The sequence below is a fragment of the Kogia breviceps genome, chromosome 3, assembly GCF_026419965.1.
Source record: "Kogia breviceps isolate mKogBre1 chromosome 3, mKogBre1 haplotype 1, whole genome shotgun sequence".
NCBI classification, from domain to species: domain Eukaryota; kingdom Metazoa; phylum Chordata; class Mammalia; order Artiodactyla; family Physeteridae; genus Kogia; species Kogia breviceps.
Genome location: NC_081312.1, coordinates 87,241,336 through 87,255,599, shown reverse-complemented (window position 1 = coordinate 87,255,599; position 14,264 = coordinate 87,241,336). Strand labels below are relative to the sequence as shown.

The 14,264-nt window shown below is 39.4% G+C and overlaps 1 protein-coding gene across 14 annotated transcripts in view; it reads left to right on the top strand.

Moving 5' to 3' along the window:
• TP53BP1 (tumor protein p53 binding protein 1) overlaps nucleotides 1-14,264 on the top strand; it is an 89,142-nt gene that overhangs the window by 32,746 nt on the left and 42,132 nt on the right. For 8 of the 14 annotated variants that reach the window (XM_067029103.1, XM_067029111.1, XM_067029106.1 and 5 more), the window contains 6 exons: nucleotides 37-195; nucleotides 862-991; nucleotides 2,360-2,526; nucleotides 3,825-3,954; nucleotides 4,750-4,844; nucleotides 7,614-7,819. In XM_067029103.1, the coding sequence (XP_066885204.1) occupies nucleotides 37-195; nucleotides 862-991; nucleotides 2,360-2,526; nucleotides 3,825-3,954; nucleotides 4,750-4,844; nucleotides 7,614-7,819 (887 nt within the window). The remainder of the gene's footprint in view (nucleotides 1-36; nucleotides 196-861; nucleotides 992-2,359; nucleotides 2,527-3,824; nucleotides 3,955-4,749; nucleotides 4,845-7,613; nucleotides 7,820-14,264) is intronic. The other 6 variants (XM_067029109.1, XM_067029107.1, XM_059059328.2 and 3 more) reach the window with 2 other exon arrangements.

The following is a 14,264-nucleotide window of genomic DNA, read 5'->3' as shown; positions in this document are numbered from 1 at the left end:
GGGATGTTACCTAATTTCTTGGGGTTTTCTTCCTAGATCCTGCCTCATCACAGCTGGGCTTTGGGCTTCTAGAACTCTCCCAGAGCCAGGATGTTGAGGAACAAACTGTGCCACGTGAAGCAGACAAAGAGCCTCTACAGTCAGTAACCACCAACTCTGCTTATACTAGGCTATCTGATGTGGATGCTAATGTTGGTATGTAACATGTTTTCTGGCATTTAGAGTTTGTTCATAAGTATTTTCCTCCCACGCTAGAGCTAGTTGTTTTTTCCTTGATATATCTTATAGCTATCTAAGTTAATATAGTCTAAATTAGTATAGTAAGGTTGTAGAGTTGTCTGGCGAGTACTTGTCAGTTGATGGCTTGCATACTAAGGTTTTTTGTTTTTGTTTTTTTTTTTAAATTAATTAATTTATTTTTGGCTGTGTTGGGTCTTCATTTCTGTGCGAGGGCTTTCTCTAGTTGCGGCGAGTGGGGGCCATTCTTCATCGCAGTGCGTGGGCCTGTCACTGTCGCGGCCTTCTCTTGTTGTGGAGCACAGGCTCGAGACGCGCAGGCTCAGTAGCTGTGGCACACGGGCTTAGTTGCTCCACGGCATGTGGGATCCTCCCAGACCAGGGCTCGAACCTGTGTTCCCTGCATTGGCAGGCAGATTCTCAACCACTGCGCCACCAGGGAAGCCCCTAAGGTTTTTTTGTAAGTGGGTAATTGGTTATTTTCCTTTCTGGAATGATGCCTGTATATATTTTCAGTTTGCATTTCTTTCTGTAAAATCTTTGCCTTTTAAAAAGCATTTGGGACTACTTCTAGTACTTTGAAAAATTAAATATCTCCTTCTTGTCTTCTTCTAAAACTTTAAGCAATTAAGCATGAAGAACAGTCCAATGAAGGTATCCCCATGGCAGCACAGCCCAGCAAGGATATCCCTGTGGCAGCACAGCCCAGTAAGGATGTACCTGTGGTAGAAGAGCAAAATTCACCACCTGCAAGGTAAACAGAGTTCTTTCTAGAAAGTATTTTTGGGTTTCTGCTGTCGGGTTACTCTCATTTCACTTGGCCAGGTGGAAACATTTTTAGAAATTCTTGATTTTTTTTTTCCCCCTTGCCCTGGGCATATTTATGGTCCAGTAGAAACATTTATTGTTTATGAATTCTCATTGTGTCCTTATCTTATCTTTAGGCATATTACAAGCCCAATTTATTGCTGCTCTAACTGTAAGGATGACCCCTTAATCTTTGGTTGCTATTCCTCTCCTTTGTCTGCAGAGGCACTGTCTCTCTGTGGGATGTCTTTCTAAGTTCTCTAGTGTTGTAAGAGTCACAAGAATATTATATTTGAAAGTCTACTGTTTTTATACTTGAGGAGCACCCAGATTGCTTTGGGTCCTCAGGTATCCTGCATCTGGTAGCTTATGGCATAGATAAATAGGGAGGTATTCTTTTCCCGTGTCTTTCAGGCTCTTAACTTGGTGGGAATTGGGCAGTATTCCTTTGTTCTGCCTATGGTGATTGTTGTATCCAAAACAGCATTGTCTCTGGTCAGTACCTCAAGTTTAGATATGGCAGAGGACAAGTGGGATGCTTCCATTTTGGAGGAGGGAATGAGTAAACATTCAGTATTCTTTTGTTTCTTCCTTCAGTAGAAACAGTGGGGAATGGGGAACTGAACAAAGTTGAATATCAAGAGGAGTTGTCTTTCTAATGCAAAACACTCAGCTTAATGGGGGTGGTGGTGGTGGGGTGGGGATGGTGGTGGGGGTTAGGCAATTACTCTCTAGGTAGTTTTGCTATCCTGTTTACTCTGGGGAATGGTAGAGTAGGTGAACCTCCTAAGTCTGGAAAGGAGCCAGCAGTGAGTGTCTTACATGTATAAGTAGTATTTGTGTGAAGGAGTCTTGGTTTGGGGCTTGGGTTGCGTAGATCAGATCAAAAAGGTCAGCAGAAGATAACGTGTGTGGCTGGTGCAGAGGATGATTTACATCCAAGCTCTTTCTGTGGGAGGTCATTGTTAGTTCTGGCATTGTTGCAGTCTGGATCACACTGCTTCATGCACCTCTAGATAACAACGTATGAAACAAAAATCCCTAACTCACTTATCAGAAATCTTGGACAGCATGCAGCACTGCAGTGAGCAGAGTGCAAAAGAGGTATTGCTTTGTGAGAAACTGAGACACGCTTTGAAATGGGCTGAGGGCTTTGCATCATTATGAAGTGTAGCTTATTTCACTTTTAATAAATAGTTTCTGGAAGTTTTGAAATTAAAAAAGGAAAACACACAAAACAGGAAATGCTTCTTTGTTCAAAGATGAAAGCCTTTGAACATAGTAACTTTTTCTCCTGGTGATATGAATTTCCTAGGTCAGAGGACATGCCTGCTAGTCCCAAAGGCTCTCTTGCTGCTGTGGAAACAAAAGAACAAATATCTGTTCAAGAACTTCTGGAAGGTGGGATGCAGATTCAGAAATCACCAGAGCCTGAGGTTTTGTCAACTCAGGAAGACTTGTTTGACCAGAGCAATAAAACAGGTACAAAGAGTAATTAGTTGCCGTAACTCTTCTTTTCTGAAGATCTAAACTTTTATTTCTGTTCTGAGGCTACTGTTTTAAGTCAGAAGGCACTTTATAGGTGTGCAGACTTGTTTGTGGTATGGAAGGAAAGTATGTTTCTAGCTGCTTAATTAGAAGGGCTTTTTGGAAATAATTCCTATTTAACATGTGTTAGCATAATTTTCTTTCTCTTTTGGAAATGGAGATATTGAAGAATACTAGCTAATAATATGGCATATTTAATGTTATGGACAGAGTAGCTATTTCTGTTATCATAAGTCTTCAAATCTTAAATATCATGATAATTAAGTGAAGATTTTCATGTTCACCTGGGTAAGAGTCACTTATTCATCTGTTTATTAGTTCCTCTGCCACAAATAGGAAGTTATGGTCCAGCAGAAAGAACATAATACCTTTAGAAGACTAGAATGGTATTTGTTTCACCTTTCATTAACCCCCACCAGTGTCCCATGCTGCAACCTCACAGAGCCAGAAAGCTTCAGTAACAATCAGCAAAATATGACGTATTGGTTGTAAGTAGGGAGGAAGAGAAGGTTATACTATTGTACTATGCTGTGAATGTGTGCAGGACATACAGAGCATCACCGAGAAACCTTTTCTGGTCTCTCATTAAAGCTACAATGTTGTATTTAAGAAATTTCTTTATTCTTGCAATTAATACAGCTGATACTACATTTGTTGCTAAGGAGAAGGGACCAACAGGAGCCTCTTCGTAGTATAAATCAGTAATGGCTGCTCATATATCCTTTTACTTATGCTTTAGTATTTTTTCTGTCTTTTGAGGAGCCCAGGTTCTAATGAAAATTGCTGCGTTCATATCATCAGGTGTCATGCACATCGTTTTGACTTCTCCCATCTGCATCATGGCATGAGCTTTACTTCAACTTAGGTAGACCTTGGAATAAAGGGCTCACTTGCTGTCTTATAATAGAAATTTCACAGGGAAGAAGAGCAGCCAAGGAGAGGTTTAAGCATCCTGGCTTTTCTTCTCCAAGCTTCTATCATGACAGAAAGGACTAAGGAGTTCTTTTTGTCAATTCTTTATTAGGGAGAGGGTGTTTAATGGTCACTCAAGATTTGCGTTAGCGTTTCATTCCACTAATTGTACTGCAGTTAGAGAACAGTTTCTGCCCTCTTGGAACATGGGTGGATATATGAATATTACGCTTTTTGTACTACTGAGTGTTTTTTGTTTTTTGACAACTCAGTAATGTCAATATGAGAAGTAAATGCAACTACAATTTTTTTTTTCTCAGTAGCTTCTGATGGTTGCTCTACTCCTTCAAGGGAAGAAGGTGGGTGTTCTCTGGCTTCCACACCTGCCACCACTTTGCACCTCCTGCAGCTCTCTGGTCAGAGGTCTCTTGTTCAGGAGAGTCTTTCCACGTAAGTAAGCCTAAAATAACCCTTTCAAAGAAACATGTGCCTGATGGTTTTAGGCTAAGGTTGAAAGAGCTAAAGTTGGTAGTCCAGAAGTCTTTTTGAAACTGCAAAGTAAACTCTAGGCTTAAGAATTTTGGGGAATAAGAACTTAGTGGAATTATTGAAGGCAGGTAGATCTGCTTCCCCATTTGGAGATTTTAAAATTGTAGTGCAAAGGTTTCACCAGGAAAGAAACTGCTCAGTTATTTAGAGACTGTTACATGTCCAAAACAAGCTGCCTGCTGCTCCATTTGGCTAGCAGTTCTTCCCATTTAATGGCATAGGGGTGTAGAAGAGGTTATGCTAGAGTTGACAGTAGTTGGATTTCTTTATCCGTGTTAGGGTAAAGAGGTTGCTTTTTTTTTTTTTTTTTTAAATGAGAATGTGCATGATCTTTCTCATAATAGGCAAAAAATGGAGTAAATATTTGTCTCAAATCTGCAGATGAATTTTTTTAGCACTATCTCATCCTGCTTTTCAGTCATGATGTCCTTGTGTCTGGTCATTTACTTTCTCTTGTAATCATATGGCTTTTCCCTTAATTTTTTTTTTTTTTAATTCTAATTTTGGATATGTCTGGTGTGAGAAATAGTTATTGAAGTATTGTTCATGGCTCTTCTACCAACATCGGTTAGCTGTTTGAGAGAAGCACTAATAAGTACTTGAATGAGTTCAGATATTTTTGCTGTTAAAAAGTAGAAAGCAAGTGCGAAGCTGTAGCTGTGGTAAAATAACCTGTGGCTCTCTCTTTGTGTAAAGGAATTCCTCAGACCTTGTTGCTCCTTCCCCTGACGCCTTCCGATCTACCCCCTTTATCGTTCCTAGCAGTCCCACAGAGCAAGAAGGGAGAAAAGGTGAGCTCTCTTGATCTGTCTGTTGATCTCAGGTTAGAAGAGGGGCAGCACTTCTTCTGCCTTGTGAAGTGTACTGTTCCTTTACATGTTAGAACACTGTGACCTCAACTATTCGCTAGGACTCATGTCTAAGCTTCAGGGGAGTGGCCTAGTGTTAAGTGCTTTCCTCAGTTCTTTGCTCTTCTAGTACTGATTCTTCTGAGAGTTCTGTATTGACAACTTAATTCTTGAAAAGACCCTTAAGGGAAAATTGTTCAAGTTGAACTCAAATGAATTATCATTAGTATAATGAAGACCTTTAATGCTATTGGCCTAATAGTCTCCAGCAACATGGTAACATGTTACTGGTCAGAGGGAACCAAAAATTGTTTCTTTTGTTCTTTATAGATTATTTCTGCTATTATCAAAGCAGTTTTAGCCAGAGTGGTTAGGAGCAGGTGGTAGAAATTTTGACTTAATTCCCTTCCTCCTTTGAGGACCTAGTGATTTTATATTTATTCACAAGAAAGTTTTTCTTTTTACTTAATTTATGTCATTATCTAAACCTCTTTTGCTCTGTTCTAGTCTCCTATCCAGTCATTCAAGATATTTCTAAATTTTTCCTACTTCTACAAAGCCTTTTCCAATAAATTCCATGATTTTTTTCCTTTTCATTCTTTCACATATCAATAATGGTACAATAGCTAATATTTATTGAACACTTATTTTATGCCAGGCACTGTTCTTTTTGCTTTTCTTTCGTTCTAGGTTCTTCTCTTTGTTTCTTTTTTTGTTTGTTTGTTTTTAAATCCTCACAACAGTCCTAAGAAGTAGGTGTTACTTTTATCCCCATTTTACAGATGAGAAAATGGAGGCACAGAGAGATTTCACAACTAAGTCATAGAGGCAGGATTTGAACTTGGGCAGCTGCCTCCAGAGCCTGTGCTCATGGGTTTTCATTTACCCATGACAAAATTTAATCTTACACTTTCTTCTGTCACAAGTTTGTGTCTGGCTATTTTCTCTTGAAATCAATGTAGGTATCCAAATGGACTAATATTCTAAGTATAACATGATTAGTGATATCTTCAGTGAAAAATAAAAGTAAATCCATTCTACAAAAATGCTATTAATGCAAGTTAAGTTTGGCTTATCCTTAGAACCATTTTTTCTATCTGTAGTGTGAACACTGAAGATATATAAAAATAATTATATTAAAAATGCTTTCTCCCTGACTGTAAACATAATTAGTACTTACTGTGGAAAGTTTGGAAAGCGTATGGGAAAGTAATGAGAAGAAAATAAAAATCACCTGTGATACCACAGTCCAGATATAATTAGTATTTGGATATGTGTGTTTCTTTTCAGAGTGTTTTCTATGCATAAATATAAAGATGTATGTTTACACAAGTGGGATCATGTTATATATATGATTCAGTGTTCTTTTTTTAATGTAACATTGTATTTTCCTATGTCAATTATATTTTAGATTTAATGTATTTGCTTAGTATGTGCATAACTGTGCAACTGTGTATGCTTTTTTGTATTTTGTTGTTGTTGTCTAAGAATATTAACCTAAAGCCTTTTTATATGTAGTGCTTAGAACAGTCTTTAATAAGTGCTTTGTCACGGCAATAAAGATCAAAAGGTGTAATGAAAATACTTAACACAGCTGTGGTAGTGTAATAAAGGCCTATAGCATCAGTTCCCGAACCTAGCATTAGAGTGGAGTGTGCGTTTGAGGCCAAGCTAAGCAGCAGGGGTAGGTATTGAGGTGGAGGTGGGGCGGGTACCTGGTAGCATGAATGTGGATTATAGGGAAAAACTAAATGGCATAGGTACTTTGTGAGAGTGGTCTAAAGGAAGCCTCTTTGGGGTCAAGCTGTAAGATAGGGGAAAAGGGGTTGATGAATCAAATACCTAGCAAGCTAGACTGGCTCTGAGGAAGATCCTGTTAGCCTACAGGTGGGTAGGATACTATATGAAAAGCAGTGTTTTGTGTTTTGTTAGTGTTTGTTTCCCTCCTGAGCAGTTTGTCTCAGGATCAGTGTCCTGTACTTTGTTCTTTGATAAATCATTGCTGATTGTCATTGTTAGATTTTTTTTTCCTTCTTCTCTATTTGTCCTGGCATCCACCTCTCTGCACTTAGCAGTTAATGCAAATAAAATGAGTTCATATATATGTAGATATTTACTTAGAGTGGTGAACAAGTTCACTGCCTTTCAAGGCCTGTGGTTAAATTAGGTGCCATTAATCTGGGCGTTCCTATGCAAATGTGAAAACTGAGCTATAATCAGGAAAGGGTCTCGGAGGAACCAAGTTAATTTACTATCATATGGGGCTTCCCTGGTGGCACAGCCCCTGCCGATGCAGGGGACATGGGTTCGTGCCCCAGTCCGGGAAGATCCCACATGCCGCGGAGCGGCTGGGCCCATGAGCCATGGCCACTAAGCCTGCGCTTCCGGAGCCTGTGCTCCGCAACAGGAGAGGCCTGTGTACTGCAAAAAAAAAAAAATTTACTATCATATGGATGGATAGGTATCCCTAGGTGAACCCTATTTTAATGTATATCTGAGTATTTTACGAGTATGGACTTCCCTTCCCCAGGGGAATAAAGTGTTGCTAGATTTCTAGGACTCAATCTTCTATTAACCTATCAGCTTTTCTGAAAATTGTCACTTGTTTTTAGGGATGAAAATATCTGAATAGAATTGTTATTAGTGGTATTGGAACATGAATAGTATTGATGAGTGCTTATTTCTCAGTTTGTTTTTCCTGTTTTAAACTAGATGAGCCAATGGATGTGTCAGTGTTACCTGAAGGGGGAGAGTCTTTTCAGAAGAAACTCCAAGGTGATGAACCAGTAGGGATAGAAAACCCCCCTCTCCCACCTGAGCCCACTATATCACCACAAGCCTCAACACCGGTATCTCAGAGCACACCAGTCTTCACTCCTGGGTCACTTCCTGTTCCATCCCAGCCTGAGTTTTCTCATGTGAGTATCATAGAAAAAGCTTTTTCCTCCTAACATCTTTTTTTTTTAAAACAACTGTATTGAGGTATAATTTACAAACCATAAACCTCACCCATTCTAAGTGTATAGTTTAGTGATATTTTAGTAAGTTTACAGAATTGTGCAGCTGTTATCAGAATCTAGTTTTAGAACATTTCCAGGGTCATCTAACATCTTGATGAACTTTTTATGTTTGAATTTTGTACTATGTCTTTTTTTTTAACATCTTTATTGGAGTATAATTTATACTATGTGTTTAACTTCTTAAAAATGTTGCTTTGAAATTGAAAGGGGGCATTAATCATTATTCTGCTTTAATGCACGAACTTCTCACTAAATCAACCCTAGGCTTTCCACCAGTTGTCAAAATCTCCTTTCAAGATGTTCAGGGGCCTCAAACTTCTTCATTTTGGAGAAACCACTTTTGGAGCCTCCTGAATTCTAATCTGTGCTATTGCCTTCTATTCCTGGTATATAACTGTCACCTCCCTTTCATTGTCTTTGGAGATTGTCCTTACCTGTCTTTGTGTTGGATTCCTCTCGGGCTCCGTGTTTTCTTGCTTGGTTTACTCCCTCATTTTGATGGAGGAATTCTTTAGTAGCATACTTTCTACTCTCATACATGATTCATAGTTTGTAGGAGTACAGAATTTTAGGTTGGAAATACTTTTCCTTTAAACTTTTGAAAGCATTGCTCTACCGTCTTCAGACTTCCAGTGTTGCTGTTGAGAAGTGTGGCCAGTTTGATTTTGATCTTTAATATGTGAGCTGTTTTTTTTCCTTACTGGAATCTTGTAGATTTTTCTTTTTATCCCCAGTGTTCTGAAACTTCCAGACCCTTGGCCATAGGTCTGTTTTCCTTCATTGTGTTGGTAAGGCCTCTCAATCTAGAAACTCAAGCCCTTCAGTTCAGGGACATTTAATTATTTAATTTCTTCCCCTTTTGTTCTTTTTTTTTTTTTTCTTAATGGAATACCTATCGTTTGGATATTCATACTCCTAGAATAGTCTTGTAATTTTATTATTTTGTGTCCTACTTTCCATCTCTTTCTCCTTTTGTTTAACTTTCTGGATGATTTCCTCAACAATTGTTTTTTTTACACTTAAAAAAATCCTCACTTTATTGAGATATAATTCATGCATCGTGTTGTTCACCCTTTTAAAGTGTATAATTTAGTGGCTTTTAGTATATTCACAAAGTTGTATAGTTATTCACCAGAGTCTAATTTTAGAACATTTTCATCACTCTCCCTCTCCACCCCCAACAAAAGACCCCATGCTTATTAACAGTCACTCCCATTTCCCCCAGCCCCAGCCCTAGTCGATCTCTAATCTACTTTGTCTCTATGGATTTGCCTGTTCTGGGCATTTCACATAAGTGGAATTCTACAATATGTAGTCTTTGGTGACTGGTTTCTTTACTGTAATGTTTTCACAGTTCATCCATGTTCCGACATGTACCAGAACTTCATTCCTTTTTATTCTGAACAATAGTGTGTATGTACATACCACGTTTTATTCATCCATTTATCAGTTGATGGACATTTGGGTTGTTTCCCCTTCTTTGTTATTATAAATAATGCTGTGTACATTTGTGCACAAGTTTTTGCGCAGATGTGTATTTTTATTTCTCTTGTATATAATTAGGAGTGCAACTGCCAGGTTCAACCATTTAACTTTCTCTGAGACATAATTTCTACTCTCGGGTTTTTCATTTCTATACTCTTTTTTTTTTTCCTTGAATGTTCTCCCTTTTTAAAAACAAGAGCATTTTGTCATTTCATGGGTACTATCTTATCTCCTTAATGATATTAAAAATAGTTTCTGAGAAGTTTTCTCCCTGCAATAGTCACTATTTCTTCAAATAGATTTTAGTTAGTTTTGTTAGTGTTTTTTTTTTTTTTTCCCCTCCGGTACGCGGGCCTCTCACTGCTGTGGCCTCTCCCGTTGTGGAGCGCAGGCTCAGCGGCCGTGGCTCACGGGCCCAGCCGCTCCGCGGCACGTGGGATCCTCCCGGACCCGGGCACGAACCCGCCTCCCCTGCATCGGCAGGCGGACTCCCAAACACTGCGCCACCAGGGAAGCCCTTGTTAGTTTTGATGTTTGACTTTTAAAGAGGCTTTTCTCAAGAGTCTGATAATAGTCCTTGATTGTCTGACTACTTTAAGAGTGAAATCCCAGAAAACTGATTAGAAGTTCTGAATTGGTGGTTGGTGCTTCTTGAGTCTGGAATTTACTGTAGTGTGATCTGCAGGGCCATTTTTGGGGTCCCCTAATGTCAGTATCTTGATTTATCTTGTCTTGTTAAGGTTCCCTCCTGTCTGCCATTGCTTTAGAAGTCTATGATGGAAGAGGACTGGGGGTGTTGAGAGGCAGGTGCAGGTTCCATTCAATATGTAAATTTTCATTTAATCTCCCTGTTTTCAGCCTGGTACTTTCTGATAACTGTGCCTCTTTTCCTCCAGTTCAGGGATGCTCTGTTTTACCCTCTCCAGGGCAGAGGAGGGTCAGGAAGAGCGAATCTGGGGATTAAACTGCTTCTTAAATAGATTTCCAGCCAGTCTTCCTCCTGTTTTTAGCACTATCCTCATCACCACTTCCAGAGTTACCTGGGCTACTGCCAAGTCCTGAATCTTTTTTGGGACGTGGTAGTTCTGAGGTATAATTTGGGTTACTTAGCTTTCTCCACTGCTGTCTTAGGAATTCAGTTTTCACTAGTCTGCTAGATAAATGACCACTCTTCCAAAATTTTATTGTGGTTATCTGTTCTTTGTTCTCTTTTTCTTTTTATAAATTTATTTATTTATTTATTTATGGCTGTGTTGGGTCTTAGTTGCTGTGCGCGGGCTTCTCTAGTTGTGGTGAGCATGGGCTACTCTTTGCAGTGCACAAGATTCTCATTGCAGTGGCTTCTCTTGTTGTGGAGCACGGACTCTAGGCTCGCGGGCTTCAGTAGTTGTAGCTCGCGGGCTCTAGAGCACAGACTCAATAGTTGTGGTGCACGGGCTTAGTTGCTGCGTGGCATGTGGGATCTTCCTGGACCAGGGCTCGAACCCGTGTCCCCTGCATTGGCAGGCGGATTCTTAACCACTGCACCACCAGGGAAGTCCCTGTTCTCTTTTTCTTGAAAATGCAGTTTTTGTTTTTATTTTTTTCTTTTCATTTTTTTTGAAAATGCAGTTTTAAAAAAAATCCCTTTACCATTGCTTAGTGGGATTTTGGAAGAGAGTTAAAGAAAATATGTGTATTAAATCCACTGTTTTTATTTGGAAGTTCCATACTTTTTTCATTATGTATCAAACTCCTTACATGTTAATCTTAACAACTCACCTTTGCACATCTGTTATTTCTTCTGTAAATTGGTTATGGAAGTCCAAATGAACCTAACTTTAATGTTGTAATATCTATTTATTAATTTTTGGCTGCGTTGGGTCTTTGTTGCTGCACGCGGGCTTTCTCTCTTTGTGGCGAGTGGAAGCTACTCTTGGTTGCGGTGCGTGGGCTTCTCACTGTGGTGGCTTCTCTTGTTGTGCAACATGGGCTCTAGGCGCGTGGACTCGGTAGTTGTGGCTCGTGGGCTCTAGAGCGCAGGCTTAGTAGTTGTGGCACACGGGTTTAGTTGCTCCATGGCATGTGAGATTTTCCCAGACCAGGGCTTGAACACGTGTCCCCTGCATTGGCAGGCGGATTCTTAACCACTGCGCCACCAGGGAAGCCCCATGTATTTATTTCTTTTTTCCTAATATATTTGTTAATTTCATAGCCTTTTCGACCCTTCACCAGGATGTGAGGGCTGAGGAGAGGATTAGTAGAAAATAGTTTGATATTTAACACTTTTTCATTCTTGATATACATATTAATTTGGGGATGACAAGTCAGATTATAGATGATTGTATGAGTGACTCTTAAACTTTGTGTGTGTAAGTAAGACCAGTTTTTGACTGGTTGGATACTATGGTTTTAGGTCTGTTGAATCTAGACTGGTTGACTCATTGAATGAAGTCCTGACAGTTCTTCATCAGTCTTTTTATCCAGAGCCCTGAGGTGGTTTTTTCACTTAACTTCATTATTCTGACTAGGCCTTCAGGGAGCCTCAGCACTGTGGATTATTAGGGGCCAGACACTCGGAGGCTAGATCCAGGCAGTCTTAAGAAGTACAGCTTATTGATAGGCTGGTTAGCCCCTGAAGTTTTACTTTGCTGACTGAAATTATACATATATTGAAAAAATTCTGTAAAAGATATCACATAAGTATTTACTTTGATAACACTTAAAACGTATTCAGAATGTGGACAACTGCTTAATGGATATGAGGTTTCCTTTCCTTTTTTATTTTTAAAAATTTATTTATTTTATTTTTGGGTGCATTGGGTCTTCGTTGCTGTGCACGGGCTTTCTCTAGTTATGGTGAGCAGGGGCTACACTTTGTTGTGGTGCGCAGGCTTCTCACTGCAGTGGCTTCTCCTGTTGCGGAGCACAGGCTCTAGGCACGTGGGTTTCAGTAGCTGTGGCACACGGGCTCAGTAGTTGTGGCTCACGGGCTCTAGAGCACAGGCTCAATAGTTACGGCACACAGGCTTAGTTGCTCCGCGGCCTGTGGGATCTTCCCAGACCAGGGCTCGAACCCATGACCCCTGAATTGGCAGGCGGATTCTTACCACTGCGCCACCAGGGAAGTCCGTGAGGTTTCCTTTTGAAGTGATGAAAATGTTTTCAAAGTAGATAGAGGTGGTGGTTGCACATTGTAAATATTCACTTTAAAGTGGTTATTTTATGAGTTTGAGTTTTAAAAAGGTATTTATAATTTTATTAGCAATGTCTTAACTATAAGCCTTTGTAAAATGACTTATTTTTTTACAAGAAAAATTGATACATTTTTCTTGTAGAGTATGTATAATATACAGATAAGTGAAAATAAGATAATCAATTATCCTTTCTCAAATAACTGCTCATAACTTTTTTGTTTTGTTTTTCATAACTTTTTAATGGTATATATTTATTAACTTAAAAAAACATGAAAATTATATAAAAATGTATAGACCACAATAAAATATTTATTCATATACTTTTTTTTTTTTTTTTTTTTGCGGTACGTGGGCCTCTCACTGTTGTGGCCTCTCCCGCTGTGGAGCACAGGCTCCGGACGTGCAGGCTCAGCGGCCATGGCTCATGGGCCCAGCCAGTCTGCGGCATGTGGGATCTTCCCGGACCGGGGCACGAACCTGTGTCCCCTGCATCGGCAGGCGGACTCTCAAGCACTGTGCCACCAGGGAAGCCTCCATATACTTTTTTAACTCAGAACTTTTCTATTTAATGCATAGCCTGAATGTTTTTCTATATTTTTTAATATTCATCTACAATTTTGTGTAATTACAAAGTATTCCATCACGTAAGTGTATCATAATTTTTAAATGAATCTCCTATCAGTGGGCATTTAAGATATTTTATATTATTTCCTTTTCTAAATAATAATTTTAGTATTGAACAGCAAGCACTGTAGCTAAATCCCAGTATATTTTCATCAAATAATTTCCTGGAACTGGAATTATTGGGCTAAAGGGTATATAAAATTTCAAGCCTCTTGTCGTGTATTGCCAAATTGCCATTAGAAGTGTTGAACCAGTTTATACTCAATCATGCCTCAGAGTATATGAGCAGGTTGAAATTTATGACTTTTTATAATCTGAAAGTGTAAACAGTAACACCAGACATTGAAATACCAGAAGTTACAGAATATACAGAATGTTTGGCAACCTATTTTGATTCCTCATTCCCTTAAAAATAGGAAATGAATGCCTTACCAGCTATGTCTAGAGTGTTATAGCATTTATGTTAGGCAAAATAACAAATTAAATGTAAATTCTTACATAAAAACATATTTAAGCTTTGGGTTATTTTTTTTTTAGGGTATTATTTACATAAAATAAGAACGCCATTTTAAGTGTATAGTTTGATGAATTTTGGTAGTTGTATACAAATGTATAACCACCATCACCATCAAAGTACAGAACAGTTTCCTCACCCTAAAAAGTTTCTTCATAATCCTTTGCAGTTGATCCCTCCTCCCCACGCCCCCATCCACTCTTCTACCCTAGGCAAGCATTCATCTGCCTTCTGTCACTATAGTTTTATTTTTTCAAGAATTTCGTATAGGTCTTCCCTGGTGACACAGTGGATAAGAATCTGCCTGCCAATGCAGGGGACACAGGTTTGATCCCTGGTCCAGGAAGATCCCACATGCTGCGGAGCAACTAAGCCCATGTGCCACAGCTACTGAGCCTGCGCTTTAGAGCCCGCGAGCCACAACTGCTGAAGCCCGCGTGCCTAGAGCCCGTGCTCCGCAACAAGAGAAGCCACTGAAATGAGAAGCCCGTGCACCGCAACAGAGAGTAGCCTCTGCTCGCTGCAACTAGAGAAAGCCTGTGTG